A 21,027-nucleotide genomic window follows, 5' to 3' on the forward strand; every position below is an offset into this window, starting at 1 on the left:
TCCCAGTGTCCAGCAAGCATCAGAGTCTCCAGTGCTTGCACTGAATGTGTTTGGCAGGTGAGCACTGCAGCTGATGCTATTTGGAAGTGCCAGACTTGCTGTGCTTTTGCATGTAAACCTTTCTGGGTGGAGCCCTGCATTTTAAATTTTACTCCCAGCCTGTTAGGGAATGCTGCTGGTAGAGGTCAAATTTACCTTTATTGCTCCTCTTCTGACAAGCCACATGTGGTTGAAGCCTGAGAGAGAGGGCATTTACTGCAGTTTTATAATACCATTGTTTTCCTATGTTTATAGGAAAATCCAAGTGAAGAAGATGCAGCAATTGTAGACAAAATCTTATCCTCCAGGGTAATAAAGAAAGAAGTAAGTGACTGTCATGGGATAAAATAATTTATTTGAAAAAGGGGTTTGCATCTGTCATTTTACATTTCCCTTGAACTTCCTTTTCCAGATATCTGCTGGCATGACAGTAGACACAGAAGAGTTTTTTGTCAAATACAAGAACTAGTAAGTATTAACAAGTTGTTTCATTGGATGTGTTGACTGAACTGTTTAGTATCATATTTATATACCCAGGTTTTGTATTGTTTGAAGGTTATTTTGTCACCTGTTGAGATTTTTCTTTTCCAATTTAATCTTTACATTTCTAAGAGTCTGTAATATGGTAGTAATAACTGTAAAACTATGAGTTTTGTGAAACCAGCACTGTCCAATAAGTTGGCAGCCCAGCCTTTATTTGCCAAAGAACAGAATTTTTTAGAGATGATATTTATTAAATTAGAAGATATATTTATTCAATTCAGTTGAGACTACATGCCTAAGGCAAATTTTAATTTCATGAATTTAAATCAGAAGTGTTTTGTGAACCTAGATTAGATTTACAGTGTCATGCATTTAGGAGATGCTGATGTAGTATTTGGACTTAAAGTGTCAAAAAAAGGGAAAACTTGTGATAGAAATGATTTTACATCAAAAACAGAAAATAAAAAGTTCAAGAAAAAAATTTTTCTCCTTATTTTATTTTCAATTTCATATCTGTTTTCCTGTCATTACTCAATTCTTGATGCTGAAAATCCAAGCTTATTTTAAATTTTACATACGTGAATAATTTAATCAGATTTTTGCTGTAATAAATGTAATTTTTTTTCGAGACTCTGGTTCCACCTGTTGTTGGAAACCATTTACCTTGTGTTTTTCTGAAAGGGCAAAATCTGTCTTTTCATCTGAGAATGAGTAATCTCCAGCTGTACTTTCTTTTTAGCGTATCTTTAGAAAGCTTAAAAAATGATACAAATACACTAAAAAGGAGCTGTGAGGAAGAAATACGTGTACTTCTGTAATGTAATTTCAGCAAGGCTCTCCTGGGGGGGCAAGTACATGCTGTGGGTACTGGTGCTGCTGGTTCCTCCTCCTCTCACTCAGAGCTTTTCTCCCAGCCCAGGGCAGGTTCTCTGTGCCATGGGCTCTGCTGCTCCTCCTGAGCTGTGATCTGGCAGTGCCTGTGGAAGGTACATGGGAAAACCAGATCCAATGGTTGAAGGCATTTCTGTCTCTGGGCACTTTCTGCTAGAGGTGTCAGATTTTCAACTTGACTTGTTTAAGCTCACTTGAAATAAGCTTGTTTCTCTTCTTAGGACACATGAAAGAAATTTGTGAATCTATAGAATTCTACAGATGCCAGCTCAAAAACACTACCTTAACTAGGTGCTGCAAGATGATTATTTGGAAGAATAAATCTTTGATTTTTATGGTGGCTTCTGTTATTTTAACTGTATATTAAAAATAGATAGTAAGCTTTTGCTTTCACCAATGTGTTAATGTCAATCTCTGTGATTTTAGCTCATATCTCCACTGTGAGTGGGCCACAGAACAACAGCTTTTAAAGGATAAAAGAATCCAACAGAAAATAAAGCGATTCAAAGTAAGGAAAGCACAAAGAGCTCACTTTTTTGCGGATGTGAGTATGAAATAAAAATTAAATAAGCTTTTTTTCCTTGTAAAATTGTGATGAGTAGTTTGCTTTTATATAGAAGAGCTGATTGTTAGGAACTGAAAATGAGCCTCTGGTGTTGGTTGTGGCAGGGAGTGGATTATTTAATGTAATTTAAAGAAGTGAGTCTTTGGGAGTCACTGCACTAACCTGACTTACACGGTCTAAAAGTGGAATTGGTTGAGTAACTACTTAGAAGTGGTTAGAAGGGAAGGATTATGTTAGTATGGTTAGTTTCTCTAGGAGTTCCACAAGACAGCACTTCATTCCAGAATGAGTAGATCTAGTGTCAAATCCCTCTTTAGTGAGTATTGCCCAAGAGAACCAAGGGGGTGTGTGCAGGGGGCTGGTGTGGAATTTAAGGTCTGTGCAAAAACCTCAATAATTTCCAACTACTAAATTCACTCTGTGTACAACGAGACCATGTCTTAGCAAATACCAACTATTTTTGCCTCTCTACTGATTTTATTCATCTTTCACTGCAGATGGAAGAGGAACCTTTTAATCCTGACTATGTTGAAGTAGACCGGGTATTGGAAGTGTCTCTTTGTGAAGATAAAGACACTGGTGAGGTAAATGTCTTAGAGCAAGTCAGGAAGATAAAACTCCAAGTAGTGTTTGACAATTGTAATTCTTTCAGATCTCAGAGTAACATTTTAATGATTTGAAAGTTTCAATAATATTTTTAATATGAGACATGATAGTCTTGTCCTTTCCTGTGCTAGCTGTGGATTTGAAAGAGAAATCAGCATTTAATAGCTTGTATGTGTATTGTTATTAATAGGTCATAGTAGGTAAAGATTAGGTATTGACTGACAAATGCGAGGTTCAGTAATTTTCTTGTGAGTTCCATCAAAAGGCTGATCCCATATATTGTCCTGTCTCTCTGATAGTGGTGTGGAGTCACTGGTAATAAAAGCTTTAGACTTTTTGAAGTGATTTGAAGTCCTTTGATAGCCACCAGTGAACCTTTACCTCTTTATTTATTAAAACTCTGGTTTTTAATTAAAAGTACCTCTTCTGGAAAGCTATTACAGAAAAAAAACCATTCTGAGATTAAAAAAGGAAAACAGAAAAGCAAGTTAAGCAATTAAATTGCCAAAATTCAGAAAGAGTCTGAAACAAGTGGAGATCAAAGACTGAGAAGAAAGTTGTTGATAAGTCTGTTGGAATATCTATAATGTTTATTCTGCTTATGTGGATAGCAAAATGAGCAGATTTTTACCAGTGATTTCTGTATTAATCTTCCTAAAGCAGGGTTGAGAGTTAGAATGACTTTGCATTGTATGCAGTAGATTTGCCATTTTTAAACTTCCAGAAAAAAAATTCTGTATGTTGTTTATCAAGCCTGTAAAGCTTTATCAGAGTTTTGTTGGTAAGACCGTGGGTTTAGAAGCTCTAAAGCTCTGGTTTAGGCCTAGGTAGCCTGATCTGGAGAGTGGAGGAAATGTCCTGGGTAGCACTTGTGTAGTTACTCCTGCCACCCTGCCCCATTTCCACAAATATCATAAATACTGACATTTCTCTTTGCTGAGACTGAAACAAGATTTACTTGTGGCTAAGTGGGATTGAAAAGCACTCCACAGGTCTACTGAGCTGTGTGACAGCTGCATCTAGAGAGTGGCAGAGTCTGGGGAGCCAAGGATAAGTAGGTAGATAATGGAAATCTACATGGAACATTTAAAAAATCGTCAGAAATGTGCTTTTGATTCCAGCTCTCGTGTAAGCAAGCTACTCTAATAGTAAGGCATATTAACAGTCTGTATACTAAATTAAAAACTGATAACATTCAGAATTTTCTTCTGCAGCCTGTTATTTACTATTTAGTAAAATGGTGTTCATTGCCATATGAAGACAGTACGTGGGAGCTGAAAGAAGATGTAGATCAAGCAAAAATAGAAGAATTTGAACAATTGCAAGCTTCCAGGCCTGACTCAAGGAGATTGGTAAAATTATATCTAATTTACTTGTCTATCTTGGTAAATCTGAATTAGTTTTCCCAACTTTAAACTCCTATGTTAAAACATAAAACATTACTGACATTCTGTGTAAAGCATCTGTGTGCCTTGTTACCTAGGAATAAGAAAATATTCAGGTAGGCATAGATAAATACTCGTACCTTAGTTGTTACTCTAAAAAAATACAAATTTTTGCTTAGGGAAAAACCTAAAGTGCTGTGGTTTTCTGAGTTTCTGACTGAGCAGTGAGCCACACAATGAAACTGAGTATCACAGAACTGAACACCTTTAAAATGAGCAGAAACCAGGATGACGTATTAGCACCCTTTTATAGAGAAGAGAGTTAAATTTTGTGCTTCAGCACTGAAGGGAATTGGCAAATGAGATCTGTCAAACAGGTTCTGTAATTTCTTCCTGCTTTTATTTTTCTTCTTGTCGCTAAAGAGGTAGCTGAAAGGAAGAAAAATACCTGTAATTAGGAAATGTGTTTTATCTTGAAATTATCAATCTTCTGTCTCCTAGAGCTGGAGAAAGCAAAATAGTTCTATTTCAAGTCCTGTATGTCATTGTCAGAGTAGGACATGTGTCCTGCGTGGTGTAGTACAACACTTGTTCTAACTTACTTCTTTTACATAACTAAATATGCACAGTGTTTTAATTTGGAGGCTTTGGAATTTATTTTAATGGTTTTTTCCATCTACAGATAATGACAGTAGTCACGATTAACATCTTCATATTATATTGAGTTCATTTTTGTAGTATTTATTTAAAATCCTGACATTTTGGGACGTGGGAAGAAGAGCTTTTATACCTCTGTTACCATATTTGGTTGTGAAAGAAAAAGATGATTAAAGCGCAACTGTACAACTGACAGTCATCTCAGCATCAGCAACAAGTATTTTTGCTTCAGGCTCCAGCAGCTACGAGAAATTATTTGCTGACTGCAGCCCTGCAAGCAGGAGCGTGGCTGCTCGAGAGTGGGGGAGTGGACAGATGGCAGCTGGTGGGAGAGGGGAGGAAGCCACAGCTGCTGGGGAGGGACAGCTCCTGCTGCTCCCGGACCCGGGCTCAGGTGATGCTGACGCTGCCAGTGCACAGACAGAAAACTCACATGGAAAATTCAGAGCTGCCACCTAAGGCCACATGAGTCTTGAGTGAAACAGGCTTTGGTAAATGCTGAGAAATGGGGAGGGGGGGGGGAATACAGCTGGTGAGAAAAGCTCCTGCTAAAATTACTTCACTTGAATGTGTGAGTTTGATCATGTTGGGATGAAGGAGCTATCAGAAGAGTTTTCTGCTGGAATCCTACCTAGTATCAGTCAAAAATTACATGATTTTACCTCTAAGTTGTCTGCTAAGCTAGAGGCCAGACTGTTCTGGCTCCAGGCTCGGGAACTTGTGTGTGTTTATATTTACATAAATATTTTATACGTATCCTCTCAGCTTTCCTTAGCTTGCGATGGCCCTGAAGGTGATACACCTCGATACTGTGTTTTGTCATGGCCTGTGTATCATCACCCTGCTGATGCTGTTTTGATCTGATCCCTTGGGGAAATCTCTTCAGGAAACTAAACCTCTCAGAAGTTTATTTTTTGTACTACTGGCCCTGGCTTCCTGCATTGGCAGTGGGATGGAGTGACCAGCAGTGCAGGGCAAGTGCAGAGGGGAGAGGTGAAGATCACAGTAACTGTGTAGATGCCCAGACTGCTTCAGCATCAGCTTCCAGAGCTGCTTAAGACTTCAGGGATGTTGTTAATCCCAGTACTCGGTTGGCTGTCCTGTAGGTCAGCTGCCAAAGTGAAACTTCATGTAGTCTTGAAATTTCATATATAAATGAATTTGTGTGCCATACTATTCCTGCCAAAGTATTTGTATTTTATTTTTTAGAAACTAGTTACTTAATTTCATTGTGATGTAGACTTAAATTAATTTTAAAAATAGGAATTCGTAGAGCAAAATAAATACAAATTTCAGATTTCTGCGGACTATTAATTAGTAAGTGATGTTAACAATGACACTTCACTTTTAAGGTTGAATAATAACATTGTACATCTAAAATGATACACTCACAAAATAATGGGGTTAGTTATTTTGGAAAAATAAAGCATGTATTTATCTGTACATATTTTTATCTTTCCCTTAAAGGACCGACCACCTCCAAACTCCTGGAAGAAGATAGAACAGTCCAGGGAATATAAAAATGGCAATCAGCTCAGGGAATATCAACTGGAAGGACTTAACTGGCTCCTATTCAACTGGTACAATAGGTATATGCATGGAATATTTTATAATGTATGTTTTAAAATGTATGGAGTGAATCACTTTTGTTGGGGATGAATACTGTTTTGACTAAATTTATTGCAGTTTCTCTGCTTATAGCTAAAAGGATGTAACTGGAACAAATTTCTCTCCCTTTGGATGTGCAAGAATGTTTTATCAACAGAAATTAACAAAATATTAAAATAATGCAACTGACATAACTAAAAATGTATTTTCAGTGGCTATGAGGAAATTAAAGCAAAATAACTGAAGTGTAAGGTTTCACAATTAGTAAACAACTTGCATCTTTCAAAATGATTGCTAGAAATAGTACAATAAAATTACATCTCTTCGAAAGTAAGGCTAGTAAATAATTGCATTATCTGTATTTTAAGCTTAAGTTAACTTTTGTACATTAATGCTATGTGTTATGAACAGAAATATAATCACTTGGAAGATCTTTCCCAGAATGATGTATTTTCTCTAAGTTGATTTTCTGTTAAGGAATATTCCTGCTTGCTATATTTCCAAAGTACCAGTTGCATGTCCCTTTTAGAGATGATGGCAGCAGGTGTAGCATTTTACCATGCAAGTTACTGCAGAAGGAAATCTGATTTTAATTCTCATTCAGGCAGTGCAGAGCTGTGTGACATCTGCAAACAGAGTGGAGGGCTGGAATGTATGGCTGAGGGCAAGCATGGAGTGGTGCTTCATGCTGCAATTTAGTTATAGGCATCTGTCTAGTTCTGGAATCAAAAAGGGAAGTTTGCTAATGATGCTCTTATGCACTCCTTTCATGTGAGTGTAGCTGGGATACTTCCCATGTGTGATTTTTAGGGAATCTTTATTAATTTCTAGCAGTTTGTCAAGGTGAATGTGCATGTAGGAAACCTGCTTAATTTAAATTCCTTTAATTAGGGCAAAGATAGTCCCAAAAGAATATTTCTGGAATATTTTTCTAGGAGAGCTTCACGGAACATTCCATTCTTATGTTTTGACAGTGCTAAACCTGATGCAAAGCTTTACTCAAAGCATATTTTTTCACCTTAACCAGGGAATGCTTTCAAAGATCTTTTTACAGTGCCTCAGTCTTGACTGTTGTTTTAAACCGGTATATTTGAGCTTTGTTTTTGTAAATTGTTCATTTTAATAACAGCTTTAGGGTCCGTACTTTCTTTGATGATAGTAATGAATAAATATTCTTTGCTTTCAGGCGAAATTGCATTTTAGCAGATGAAATGGGCCTTGGCAAAACCATTCAGTCCATTACATTCCTGTATGAAATCCTCCTGACCGGTATAAGAGGCCCTTTCCTGATCATAGCTCCTCTTTCCACTATAACAAACTGGGAGAGGGAATTCCGCACGTGGACTGACCTGAATGTTGTGGTGTACCACGGCAGTATGATCAGCAGGCAGATGATCCAGCAGTATGAGATGTACTTCAGGGACTCCCAGGTATTGTAACGTCACTTGTGTGCAGTAACTCACCCAAAGCATGGCTCAGGTGGCAGCAGTGACAAGGGACCTTGACGTTATCTGTGTTTTTCTCTTGGTGAAAGTCACTTCACGTTCCAGGATGTTATATATGAGCATCTTCAACAAATGCTCACTGGGAAAATTCAGTGGCAGCGTTTGCAGCAAGATGTGTGTGTTGTTTCACTGTGCTGAGTAATTTTGCAATTGAATAGCAGTGACGCTGGTACTCTTGTGGAGATTAAAGTGTACACAGATGGCTGCAGTTGGGTCCTGAATTTGAAGAGCAGGGAGAAAAAAAATAATACTGATTAAGCTCTGCTACCTTTATATAGCTGTTGATTTCCTTTTGCTGGTGTTAACTGTGTACGGTCTGAACTTGCTTTTCTGAAATGCCTGCCATTAAATGACACGAGAAAAACTTGAACCCTGACTATATTGAAAGGGTTTTTTTTTCCCTTTTTTACATGTTGTGTATAAATGATTTTTTAAATTGTCATGGTGTTTCTTCAAAATTGATAAAGCTGAGAACTTTTTATTAATTAGTGTTAAATATCAAAATTACGTCTTGTTTGCCTAGTGAGTGATTCTGTACTGCCTTGCTGAAGGCTTTACATGTTCTCCTTGTCAGACCAATGGAGTAAACTGAATAAAAAGTTTTCATTTAGTTCTCAGGTGATAATACTGTGATTACTTACTGTGTGTTAACTGTATTAACATCATATATTTTGATTGACTGTAGAATTTTTCCTGTCACGCTTCCAGATTTTCTCAGCGTTAAAAATGGGGTTTTATCTACGTGCACCTTTTGAAACAGTTCTAGTAGATGGTTACATCTGTAATTTAAAATTTTGTCATTTAAAGTTTGTTTTTTTTTTTTTTCTATTGCTTAGATAATACTGGATTTGGGCCCGTGAATAATTACTCATTAGTACTAGTTAAAGAGTTACAAATATTATTAAGGGTGAGGACAAAGCAGTTTATAATGTAAAATCCAGTATCTGGCTCCTGGCAAAAGTTCAACAACGAAATCTGTAGATGGAGTCGATGGGAGGGAATGTAACAAATTGTGTGTGTTGATGAATTTCTAGGGCCGCATTGTTCGAGGTACCTACAGGTTCCAGGCCATAATCACAACCTTTGAAATGATTCTTGGTGGGTGCCCAGAATTAAATGCAATTGAGTGGCGGTGTGTTATTATTGATGAAGCTCACAGACTGAAGAACAAAAACTGCAAACTTTTGGAAGGACTAAAATTAATGAACCTTGTGAGTAACTACAGTTGACTTTTTGGAGTTGATTTTAGCTCAGTATAGTATGATAATAAATTAAAAATTTGCTTTTCATGCCAAAAAAGACCTCGAGCAGTGTTGAGAGATAACTATTCCTGATACTCTTCAAACATATGTGGTTTTGATAGCTTATGCTGTTATATTTGTGATTAAACAAAATGTGGCAAGTTCTCACTGTAAGCACAATCTATTTCTGATGATACTGTTGTATAGTGTTTGTTTTGATTAGGGTGAAAATACCATTTAAAATTTGCTTTAGTTTTTGTGCAATGTGTTAAAATTTAGGGAGTATTTTAAGTATTTTATTTAACAATAAAAGCACACAAGTAGTAGAATTTTAAACAGACTGGTTGTCTAGTCCAGTAGTTAAGATTTTATTTTATACAGCTAAAGATTTTTAAAAGCTGGTACTACCATGTATCAGGTGCACCATGACTAGTTTTGCATTTTTTTATTGCTTCATTATTACTTTCCTGTGTGTTCTCAGAAGTCCTCTGAGTTGCTTTCTGATACATGCTCAGTGTATATTTTTCACACAGTAGAGAGGGAGGATTATAAATCTGTGAATGTTACAGGCAAAGTTGAAGTGTTCATTCAGTCCTTCATTACAGATGTAGGAAGAGAAAATTTAAAGGAAAGTTACTAGAAAATACCTATTGGTGTTTTTTTTAAATAAATCTGCTTATCTGTATTACGTGTGTGCTTAGTGACACACAGAACTGATATTATCAGGGTTTGATGCTCAGACTTAACACAAACATTTTTGCAAATGTGTGCAGATAAGGTTATATAAGTTTTTTTTTTTCCTTGTCTAGGAGCATAAAGTGCTGTTAACAGGTACCCCACTGCAGAACACAGTAGAAGAATTATTTAGCCTTCTTCATTTTCTGGAACCATCGCGTTTTCCTGCTGAATCTACATTCATGCAAGAGTTTGGAGACCTTAAAACAGAGGAACAGGTATGAGTTCATCTGAGCTTTAGAGTTTAGGAGGGGCTCCCTTTTCATTGGGCTGCAGTATTACCTTTTTTCATGTTCCAACAAATGGTTGTGCTTCCTTTAGGTTCAGAAACTACAAGCTATCCTGAAACCCATGATGCTCAGGAGATTGAAAGAAGATGTAGAAAAAAAGCTGGCTCCTAAGGAGGAAACCATTATTGAAGTAGAACTAACTAATATTCAGAAGAAATATTACCGAGCGATTTTGGAGAAAAATTTTGCTTTCTTGTCCAAAGGAGCAGGGCAGGCAAATGTACCCAATCTGGTTAACACTATGATGGAACTCAGGAAGTGTTGTAACCACCCTTATCTCATCAAAGGTAAATACAGGATGAGGACTGATTATTTTCTTCTTTTTTTAATTTATTTTTTTACTTCTTTTTAAAATACATAAGAATTTGATAATAATTCTTCAATGTTTTCTTCGGATTTTCCAAGGATTGGATTAGGTGGAAACATTTTTCTGAGAGATACAAGGCAAAGTTGAGATATTTGCATATTTGAGGCCCAAGGTTTGAACTTGTTCTGGAAGATTTCACAGAACATTTAGAAGCAATTATCTCATGGAAATGGTACAGCTCTTTAAAAGCAGGATGAACAAAAACTTCTAGGTCTAAGTTTTAAAATGAATGCTTCCCTCAAGTGATACAATCTCTCTCAGTCTTCATTGCTTTGCTCACTTAATAGCTGGTGTTTTTCCTGACTTGCAAGAAAATACACTTCATGCTCCAAAAGTTTTGGCTGTGTTTTTAGAAGTAGTTTTCAAAATACTGGTTTTTTGCAAAGACTCATGACCCATTTAAAATATCATGAAGACAAAAAAGCTTTTTTTTTTTAGTAGTTTTTTTTTTACATACAGTACTTGAAAACAAGTATTTCAGTTTCTGAAATTTGGAGGAAGGGGTTCACCTCATTCAACGTGCTTTTTCTATGGTGTTTTGCTTAAATAATAAAGACTTGTTTTCAACGCTGTTAAAATAGATGTTCTTGCTTAGACTTCAGATCCATCCAGAACTCTGTTCTGTGTCCATCAGTGCTAAAGCGGGATATTTAGAGTACAGCACTGATTTTGGTAACTTAGATTTGAGCGTATGTGGAGATATTTGTCAAGATACATCCATACACATGGAAATATGTTCTTTGATAGGTGCTGAAGAGAAGATCCTTGGAGAGTTTAAAGAAACATATAGTCCAAGTGCTCCTGACTTCCACCTGCAAGCAATGATCCAGTCTGCTGGTAAATTGGTTCTTATTGATAAGCTTCTTCCGAAAATGAAAGCAGGAGGCCACAAGGTCCTTATCTTTTCTCAAATGGTGCGCTGCCTTGATATTTTGGAGGATTACCTTATACATAAAAGGTAAGACTCATCTTCTATATCCTATAGTATATTGTTCTGTGTGAATAGTAGTGCAGGATTAATGACAGCAGCACACCAAAGCTGGGAGTTCTGTTTTCTGTTTGCTAATCAGTGTGTAACTCTCTGTTTTGTGATCATTTGTTCAGAACTAATTAAAAACGTAAGAGAAAAACTAAAGATGTGTCCAATTTGAGTAAACCGTGTGCCTTCAGTCTCTTGCTTTTTCCATTAAACATAAAAAACAGTTATGGATACACTGGTTTTGCATCTTCTGTCAGAGGCCAGGTAAGTTCAATCTTATCATTGCTTGTCCAAGCCCCAGGAAACACTGAATGATTTCTTTACTTACACGGTGTTAAACTGGGACCACTTGGGTCCAAGATACAGCTCCTTACTTCCAAAGGAATATAAACACAAAGTGATAAACAACTGGGGATGTGTTTTTTATTAATGTAAAAATGCAAATGTTCTTACCATCTTTGCTAAATTGACTGCTTTGATTTTTGCGACAGAACTGAACTGCCAGCCATAAACCTGTTCCTTAGGCTGGCTTTTGCCATCACATGTAGTTGCACCCTCTGATAATTACAGACTATTGACTCCATGGAAACTAAATGCTTATTTGAGCATGTGACTAAATGCATAAAACCTTGAACCTTAAACTTGGTTACAATTAGTAGTTGCTGTATCAACTTGAAATCTATAACAAGGCATAGTTTTTGTTCTTTTACCAGTGGGTTTGTTGCAATGTACATACTGCTTTGAAGTGTCTAATTGTCAGTGAACTACGTCATAGTGATAGAGTTAACATGTTGAAAAGCAAAAATTAATGTTGAGCCTTCCTGCAGTGGATACTGGAATACTGGATAGTAGATTGTTTTAATATATGTTTTAGTGATAGTTTTATATTAAAGCTGTCTGTTTGAACTGGGAGTGTAACAGTTTCTATTTTATTTTTAAAAATTAATTTTAACTTCATAGTAGTACTTAAAATTCAGTACAGAAAATGTTCCTTTTTCTCAGCATTGTTACATTTAGACCAGTAAATCATATCTATAGGTGGAATCTTTGGAAATTCATAAAAGCTGAAATTTCCCGTGTGTTGCCATTTGATTAGAAATGTTGAAGTGCACACATGATCAGACTTAGGACTTAACAGAATTCAGGCCTGTAGGAGATAGATGGCTGCCTGCCAGAATGCCTATGGTTCTGTGGATTATCTTCAGTGCCATTTTATAGCTGATGAGAAGAAAAGTGGTTGTGAAGCTTTTTGACTACTAGATACACATTCAGCATCTTACTCAGTTTACAAGTACAAAAGTATCTGCTCCCTTTTTAAGCATTTTGCTTGATTTCAGAAGTTTCAAAGCAGTCTTTGTCAGAGGTAACAAATGACAGTTTTACTTTAAGCTTGATAATTTGCTGGGTTTAGTCTAGGAAGCCTTGATAAAGACTGCTGTAGGTGCTGTCATGTCATTTTTGTTCCTTTTCTCTTACTCTTTACAGAATCAGTATGCAGTTTGTCCAGTGACAGCTCACCAAGTTCTGGTTTCCGCTGATTGCTTGGTTACCCTTAATGTGTTCAGGCAATTTGGTATACAAGAGTTCACTGTCCTGCTTCTGTGACTCTAGGCAGGGATCCAACCATAATATGTGAAAAACTTGAGTATCCACACAAGACTTCAGGTTAGGGTGTGTTTTAATGCAGCTAAATAATCCAGGTATAATCAGGTAGTTGCTTAGTGGACAAAATGCAGAAGAACTTGTCTTAAAATGCTCAGTGTTTGGACTTGCTGGTGTGCATTGGAGCTACAGCTGTGCAAGTTCTGACGTGATTCTTGGTTATGTTACCCACTGCTAATCAGAGCTAGTCTTCATCACTTCCCTTCACTGTAAAGAAAGGATGTGTAAGCAGTAGGCCTGTTCAAAGGACTCTGTAAGTTACAAAAGCATCTGTAACGCTCCGTGTGCTGTGTGTGGCCGTTCCCAGGTACCTGTACGAGCGGATCGACGGGCGCGTGCGGGGCAACCTCCGGCAAGCCGCCATCGACCGCTTCAGCAAACCCGACTCGGATCGCTTCGTCTTCCTCCTCTGCACCCGCGCTGGGGGCCTGGGCATCAACCTCACTGCAGCAGACACCTGCATCATTTTTGATTCTGACTGGAATCCCCAAAATGACCTGCAGGTAAGTTTCTTTGAGCACGGCAGAGAGCCCTAATTGAACCCAATGGATAAAAGTTTTGTCACTTTGAGTATTGTCTGTGTTTGAGCGCACATAATTTAAAATGTTCGTGTTTTTAAGGCACGTGTTTAAAGTTTTTCAGTGCCTTCAATTCAGAAGAGATTTAATTTAGTTGGGAACTTTTCTTTCAAATCAGTTACTTTTGAAAAATATGGCACAGGTAATGTCAGTGATTTGATAAAACCTGTAAGAATTGATGACACTGTGAACCCAGGGGCTGTATTGTGCATGTACTCACTAACACAATTTATGGAAACAGAGGTGAAATATAATATACAGAAAAGGATTAATATACATTAATTAATCGAATTAAATCGAATTAATCGAATCTAGAAATTGGATGCTGAAATTGAAATAATTCTCAAGTTGCAACTCCTTTACCGTTTGTATCAGGAGGTCAGCTCACTTAGGAGCTAGCGGGGCTTTTTATCTGGTGTTACTGCAAGGGAAGTACCAGTTAGGAACATTCAGCATAGGTCATTCATCTGCATTTTTCTTGCTACAATGTGTTTAGAAAACCATTCACAAAGTGGGAAATATCTGATAGCTTATGTTTGCTTAAATGTGTGTTGACTCCTTTTGAGTTCATGCTCCTGATTTTGGATTGGGCTACAGCAGAAACAGGTTTTTAAAAGATAAGTATGTTATTCCTAGGTAGGTCTAAATTCTAATTGCTCCTCCCTTCCTTCCAAAGGCTCAAGCCCGATGCCACAGGATTGGTCAGAATAAAGCAGTGAAGGTCTACAGACTGATCACACGGAATTCCTATGAGAGAGAGATGTTTGACAGAGCAAGTCTGAAACTGGGACTGGATAAGGCTGTCTTGCAGAGTATGAGTGGAAGAGAAAACAGTGTTGGTGGTGTATGTAGATTTATTTCCTGAAATAACCTTCCTTTTGCTTTTGTAATCATGTGGGAATTACATTAAATTACAGAAGCTGCCACTTTCCCCTTTTTCAGTCGTTTACATCTCCATTCTGTTTTCTGCTGTGGACTAGCAATAGTAACAAAAATGTTAAAATTTTGTATAATTTAAATCTAGTCAGTTACTCTGATAAATCTTTCACTGTTTCTTGCCTCGCAATGTTAAAGGTAGATAATGTCAAATCAAGGAGAAAAGTTTCTCTTTGTTTCCTTATATCTTCTCATATTAAGATAATGTGTTACTTTAATGTAAGTACGAACAAGTAATTTTTTTAAACATGCTCATCATGATGTTGAGAGCAGCCAAAAAAAAAAGAGGCATACTTTTAAAAATGTGTACTGGAAGCACCTAATTTATTATTTCAGCTGTCAGCTATACTTTTCTCACAGCTTTTAATACTCCAGATTTAGGCTTCTAGATCATAAGGCACAGTTAGGTTGTGGAAAGATGGGAAAGAGGAAGAGAAAAGACTTCAGGGATTTCTTTTCTTGACTGTCTAAACCCGATTTTATTTGCTCAGATCCAGCAACTCTCAAAAAAGGAAATAGAAGACTTGCTTCGAAGAGGTGCCTATGGTGCCATTATGGATGAAGAGGATGAAGGCTCCAAGTTCTGTGAGGAAGACATTGACCAGATTTTGCAGCGTCGGACTAAAACCATCACCATTGAATCCGAGGGAAGGGGCTCCACGTTTGCCAAGGTGCAGAACAGCAGGGGGTTCTGTGGCAGGAAAGAGCTGTAAATGTGACTGGATCTTGTAGAACTTAGGCCTTATTTTTAAGTTATGTTTACTTGTGTTTAATGGGGGGTGTGTGTGAGGTGCATACTTCGGGTTCTTGCATCTGTACATTTATGTTAGCATGCACATAAAAAATCAGATTGCCATGGACAGATTCTGTAAACACCAGGTGCAAGGAGCATGCTTGAGCAAAGATGAGTAATGGATCTGTGCTGCCTGGGAAAAGACTGGGAGTTGTGTGAGATGTAATGAGCTGTATTAACCAAGAATGTTAAAAGAAATTTGTTTATTGATGTATTTGTATTTAGATACATTAAGGGCAGGGGAAAATATATATGACAATAATAATGTTAAAAATTGTCAAGCCTATTTTAAAAATGCATAAACAAAAGATATATTTTAAACCTTGAGCTTTTTTGGTAAGACTTGGAGAAGTAAAATAAGAAACCTTCTACAGTAGTAGTGAGTGGAGATACATATGTGCACAGGGAAAGGGGCTGAGAGTGTAAAATACTAAGCAGTAAAACTGAGCTTGGGATAGGGGCACTTCATGAATGCCATTGTGAGAATTCCAAAAGAATTTAAAAAGGCAAAGAATAAAGAAGACTTAAAATTCCATAAATGTATATTTATATTCTTAAATAGCAATATTGTAAAATATTATTTATTTATGTGTTTATTTAGGTTTTCTTATATCTTGCTGATTATGGCTTAAATAGGAAGCAGATTTCTAAAGATCATCATCACTGTCTTTTTATCAGAAGAGTTAGAAATTTTTATATGTATTTACTCTTTTCCCAAATGCAGTGTATCAGGGTTTTTTAAGTGCCTTCTGAAATTAAGCCTATTCCATGCACTCAGGCTTTGATTGTTGGCAGCTTAAACGCCCCTTTGAAATTTCCCTCAAGCGAGTACTTCTGCATGAGATGAAATCCCCAAATGCTGATAAGCCTCTTCAAAAGATTCTTTTTTCTTCCATTCGAGTAATTTAGATTCAGACTTAGAAGCAGAAGAATCTTGCTGCTTAATGTTCTTCTCTCCTGATGGTGCATAAAAGTTCATTAGATTTTTCTGATACATTATGGATCTGATTTTTAAAAATTAAGGAGGAGGAGAACTTTAGAGTTGCTTTGCAGTGTAAGTAACTTCTAAAGTCTTAACAGCTGCTTGGGAGATTTTTGATGAAATAAGGTCATGCAATCTTCACAGCAGTGAGGCAAACCACAAACTTTTGATGTAGTATGTTGGTAAGCTTTACTTTTATTTATTACAGGCTAGTTTTGTTGCATCTGGAAACAGGACTGATATTTCACTAGATGATCCCAACTTCTGGCAGAAATGGGCCAAAAAAGCAGAAATAGATATCGATGCTATCAGTGGTAGAGTAAGTACTTTTTCAGTGTTTTTACAAGTATGTGCTTACTGTTGAATTCTGACATAGCAGTTACAGGATATCTGGTGCTTTTTGATTAATATTTCAACAAATCAGACTTTTTGTCCTGGCTTATTTGTGCATGAATAGTCAGCCTGCTGACAGCTGTAGTATTTCCTATTGAGCTGTCCAGAAAAAAGTTGGGACATTACTGATTTTTCTTAAAGACCTGAAAATGATTGAAAGTATGGAATTATTCCGATTTCCCTGTTTCTGTGTCTATAAATCTTGGACTGGAATCTGCAAAATAAGTGACTAAGACCTGTATAAATTTTATAATACTGAAATCTGTGAACTATACTTGAAGACGTTCCCCAGGCATTTGATCCAAAAAAGTCTCAGTGCTTTTTCTCTCACAAAGACTGCAGAATTGTCTGTGTGAGTTTCAGCTCAGATGAGATACTCTGTGTTGTTTGTAGCTAATGTACTGGCATTAGCATTAGCATGAAACTCATTTTTCGTTGCCTTAAATACCACAGAATGTTCTACTTGCTCCATGGGTGCTCAGTGTCTTCAGGAAATAGCTGTGAATGACAAGGGATAGGAATTGTTTCTGAACTGAAGCCATGCACTTAAGAAAAACTCAACCAACTGTTTCTCTCATAAGGTTTGTTTGCAATTTTGCAGAACAGCCTTGTAATCGATACACCAAGAATCAGGAAACAAACACGGCCCTTCAGTGCTACAAAGGATGAGCTGGCAGATTTGTCAGAGGTGGAGAGCGAGGGGGATGAAAAACCAAAGCTGCGGCGGCCATGTGACCGCTCCAATGGCTATGGAAGGACAGAGTGCTTCCGTGTGGAGAAGAACCTGCTGGTCTATGGGTACTGTGTACATCCTGCTTCATTCTGTGGAGGGTTTTAAAAATGCTTCTTTTCCATTTAGTAAATTGTATTTATGGAATAACTTAACTCTGTATTGGCAATAACCTGGTATGTGTGCAGAGAATGTATTTAGAACAGGAATTTATCATGCACCCCGTAATAAATCTTCCTGACAATTTGCAGTTAAAGTAACATTAAGGAAAGAAGGATGAAAATATTTCTTCAAATGAGATTGTAGCATTTAACACAGGCACTACAGGAGTTTCTCTAAAAATCATTACAGTAAGCGCTGCAGGCAGGCTCAGGACTCCTTAAAAAATGTCTGAAATAAAGCCTTGGTAGGTAACTTGATTTTCATAATTGTAGAACATCTTGCACTTCTGTGAGGCACAAATAGGAACTGAGAATCTAACCAGTTATTTTAAGCATACTGAAATCAGATAAGTTGATTTGGAAATCAAATGTTATGTCTTCTCTCACCCATCTTAAAAGAAAAATAACAGCATTCTTGTCAGAATGAGTTCCCATCGTTTTGTGTCTTTGAAGTTTAAAACAATCATCCATATTTTTGTAGAGGCACTTTTCGTTTAAAACTCTGTTTTATTCAGGTGGAGTTATGTTGAAAATGTTACTTTCTTGTTTCTACTCAGTAACTTAAGCTGAAAGAAAAAGGTTAAAAGCTGAGTATTTTAGAGAAAAATTCTCTTGTAAGAGAAGTCTGTAGCTACCCCAGGTGTTTCACTTCCCAGGTACTGATTTGTGTTTCACTTTGGACTAGGTGGGGTCGATGGAGAGAAATTCTGTCCCATGGTCGCTTCAAGAGGCAGCTGAATGAACATGATGTGGAGATAATCTGCCGAGCCTTATTAGCCTATTGTCTCGTTCACTACAGAGGAGATGAGAAAATAAAGAGTTTTATATGGGATCTCATCACCCCAACAGAGGATGGGCAAACACGAGAGTTACAGAACCACCTTGGTAAGGACTTAATGTGTTTCTGCACTTAAACAGTTTCGTGTATGTGTGCCTGTGGTAGTGGATAAAAACAGCTATAAACCCTCTCTGAACGCATCCTGCTTGGAATAAATGGGATTTATTTCAAGCACACAATTCAACTGATGGACTAAAAGGTGTCATTGCTGCTTTGCCTTGGATTTGATGGCTTACCCAAATGGTGTTCGGTGTGAGCTTTCATTTCAGTCCATGAGAACCTTTTCTGTTTCATTGTAGGTGACAGACAGCACACTCCTCTTTTCCCCCTCTCCTGTTTGCCCTTACTGGTGATGTGTACTCCAGAGATGCTCTGAGACAGGGACTGATGTTAGTGTTGTCCCTGCACTGCAGATCACAATACCTGTAGGGGATATAGCAACTATAAGCATTGTGGGCATCTATATCTATACCTTTAATATTTTACATTATATAGGCTTATCAGCCCCTGTGCCTAGAGGAAGAAAAGGAAAAAAAGTGAAGACCCAGGCTAGCACTTTTGATATACACAAAGCAGAATGGCTTCGAAAATACAATCCAGAACATCTATTGCAAGATGAAGGATACAAAAAGCACATAAAACACCATTGCAACAAGTAAGCAGTAGCTGAAGTGTGAATGTCTTTTGATATTTGTTTTTTCTTCTAGTTTCTCATTGTCTTAGTCATTAAAATTGTTGTGGCAGCAGGAAGAAAGAAGTTTTAATCGTGTTAGTTTGATTAGAATAAATAGGTTGTGGTGTATTTGGAGGTGAACAGATGATTTCACATGTAAAATAATTCTGTTGCAATTTTTGAAGAAACTGTTTTTGTCTGTGGAGAGATCTCTTGCTAACATGTTTGGGATGCCTTGCAGCAGCCAAGGGACTAAAGAGTGGGAGTGCTTATCAAAGAGACTGAAAGCACTGAAGTTGTTGCCCCTCAGTCTTACATGCTGGTTCCCTGGCACGTTTTCTAGGCTTCAGAGAATCTGAGCTACCAGCTTGTGAAAGCTTAGTCATTCATGGCAGTGAAAGAGCTCGGTTTGGATAAATTATTTTTCTGTAGCAAAACTTGTCATATGCTACTTGGACAGTTCATGCAGCTGTAGTCAAGAATTGAGGCAAAGCATGGACAAGTCATTGGGGCCATGCACCAAATTGAGAGTGACAAGGAATGGAAAGGTTAAGGGGAGGATGTTCATTGTCAGCTCACTTGATCCTCTCTAAGGCCATGCTCTAAGCAGGAAAAGGGAAATTGCAGTTTGTTCTTAAAGTGTTTTATGTGAAGCAAGTGAAGAGTGTTCTGCTGACCATGGTCATAAGGATTTGAAAGAAATTTTGTCATGGAACAATTTGTAAATGTGATGACAATAAAAAGTCTTAGGTCGTATGAGCTGGATGTTACCCCCCTTAAAACTGAAGGAAGTATGTTTCAGGAAAATGATTTGAAACCTCTGTGATATTACAAAAGAAAACAAAACCATCCACAATTGTTGAAAGCTTTTGGAGTTGTAATATTTGTATTTCTTGTTTTTCTTTATTTAGGGTCTTACTTCGAGTAAGAATGCTGTATTACTTAAAACAAGAAGTCATTGGTAATGAATTCCAAAAGGTCTTTGATGGAACTGATGCCAGGTGAACTATAGAGAGAGTATTTTTACTTGTTTATTTCAAATGTCAGATGAAAATTCAAGAGTCTGCCTAGATCTAAATAAGAAATGTTAAAACTAAATGTGTTTATCCTTAGGCTGTGAGGAACATGTTTTTGTTTTCTCTTTGTTTGCTAAACACTTCATCAGCTTGACATGAGGAAGTCCTGATTCCTCTGTATGAGTTTAGCTATATAAAGTAAAATAATATGAGTCAAATAGACTGAAAAAGTGAGTGAAAGATAGAATTATATACTTGACATGATAATTGGCAGGTTTTCACATGCTTTTGATTATGTGCTGTGTATTCCATTAATGCCTTTATTTTTTTACTTTTTTTTTTTTCATGCAAGTATTGCTGTTTGGAAATTCTTGAATTCAGTGCTACAGGAGCTTGTTGCAGATAGCACGTTGTAATTTGATTCAGAAATACTAGTGAAGAACTTTCCTTCCCATGCTATTAAACACTAACACAGATAATCCTTGGTTTGCAAAGTTGTGCAAGCACAAGCTGCTGGGAATTGGTGAAGTTCACTGAGAGAGGAAGAATGTTGTATACTGGTTTTGCTTTTGTATTCTTTCCCTGTTACTGGTCTCAAATATAAAATACCAAGCTGTCTGGATGTTTTGTATGGTTGGTTTTATTGTATTTGTGTGCTTGAAGAGCAGTTTAAAGTCCAACATAAAGTAGAAATGTACTAAGAAAATACAGAAATTTATTCCTCTGAATTGTGTTGATGTTGGTATGCTCTTGGTGATTCTCTTCAGTGAAATTGATGTTTGGGTTCCTGAGCCAGACCACTCTGAAGTTCCTGCTGAGTGGTGGGATGCAGAAGCAGATAAATCTCTTCTAATTGGAGTTTTTAAACATGGTAAGTAACTTCCCCGTGTAAAAACACCCTATACTTAATGCTT

General features: G+C 37.1%; 1 protein-coding gene across 7 annotated transcripts in view; it reads left to right on the forward strand.

The window, feature by feature from the left end:
* CHD9 (chromodomain helicase DNA binding protein 9) overlaps positions 1 to 21,027 on the forward strand; it is a 71,619-nt gene that overhangs the window by 33,566 nt on the left and 17,026 nt on the right. For all 7 annotated transcript variants that reach the window (XR_015806253.1, XR_015806252.1, XM_014882903.2 and 4 more), the window contains exons 5-24: positions 295 to 363; positions 452 to 507; positions 1,840 to 1,957; positions 2,476 to 2,562; positions 3,799 to 3,936; positions 6,094 to 6,215; positions 7,421 to 7,664; positions 8,774 to 8,950; positions 9,790 to 9,933; positions 10,037 to 10,292; positions 11,120 to 11,330; positions 13,321 to 13,516; positions 14,268 to 14,435; positions 15,019 to 15,198; positions 16,511 to 16,621; positions 17,297 to 17,493; positions 18,272 to 18,471; positions 18,920 to 19,079; positions 20,009 to 20,098; positions 20,881 to 20,984. Coding sequence is in view for 5 of the 7 variants with exons in the window: in XM_014882903.2 (XP_014738389.2) it covers positions 295 to 363; positions 452 to 507; positions 1,840 to 1,957; positions 2,476 to 2,562; positions 3,799 to 3,936; positions 6,094 to 6,215; positions 7,421 to 7,664; positions 8,774 to 8,950; positions 9,790 to 9,933; positions 10,037 to 10,292; positions 11,120 to 11,330; positions 13,321 to 13,516; positions 14,268 to 14,435; positions 15,019 to 15,198; positions 16,511 to 16,621; positions 17,297 to 17,493; positions 18,272 to 18,471; positions 18,920 to 19,079; positions 20,009 to 20,098; positions 20,881 to 20,984 (3,028 nt within the window). In the remaining 2 variants the exon portion in view is untranslated. The remainder of the gene's footprint in view (positions 1 to 294; positions 364 to 451; positions 508 to 1,839; positions 1,958 to 2,475; positions 2,563 to 3,798; positions 3,937 to 6,093; positions 6,216 to 7,420; positions 7,665 to 8,773; positions 8,951 to 9,789; positions 9,934 to 10,036; positions 10,293 to 11,119; positions 11,331 to 13,320; positions 13,517 to 14,267; positions 14,436 to 15,018; positions 15,199 to 16,510; positions 16,622 to 17,296; positions 17,494 to 18,271; positions 18,472 to 18,919; positions 19,080 to 20,008; positions 20,099 to 20,880; positions 20,985 to 21,027) is intronic.

Source organism: Sturnus vulgaris, chromosome 12 (genome assembly GCF_052056855.1).
Source record: "Sturnus vulgaris isolate bStuVul1 chromosome 12, bStuVul1.hap1, whole genome shotgun sequence".
Lineage (NCBI taxonomy): Eukaryota > Metazoa > Chordata > Aves > Passeriformes > Sturnidae > Sturnus > Sturnus vulgaris.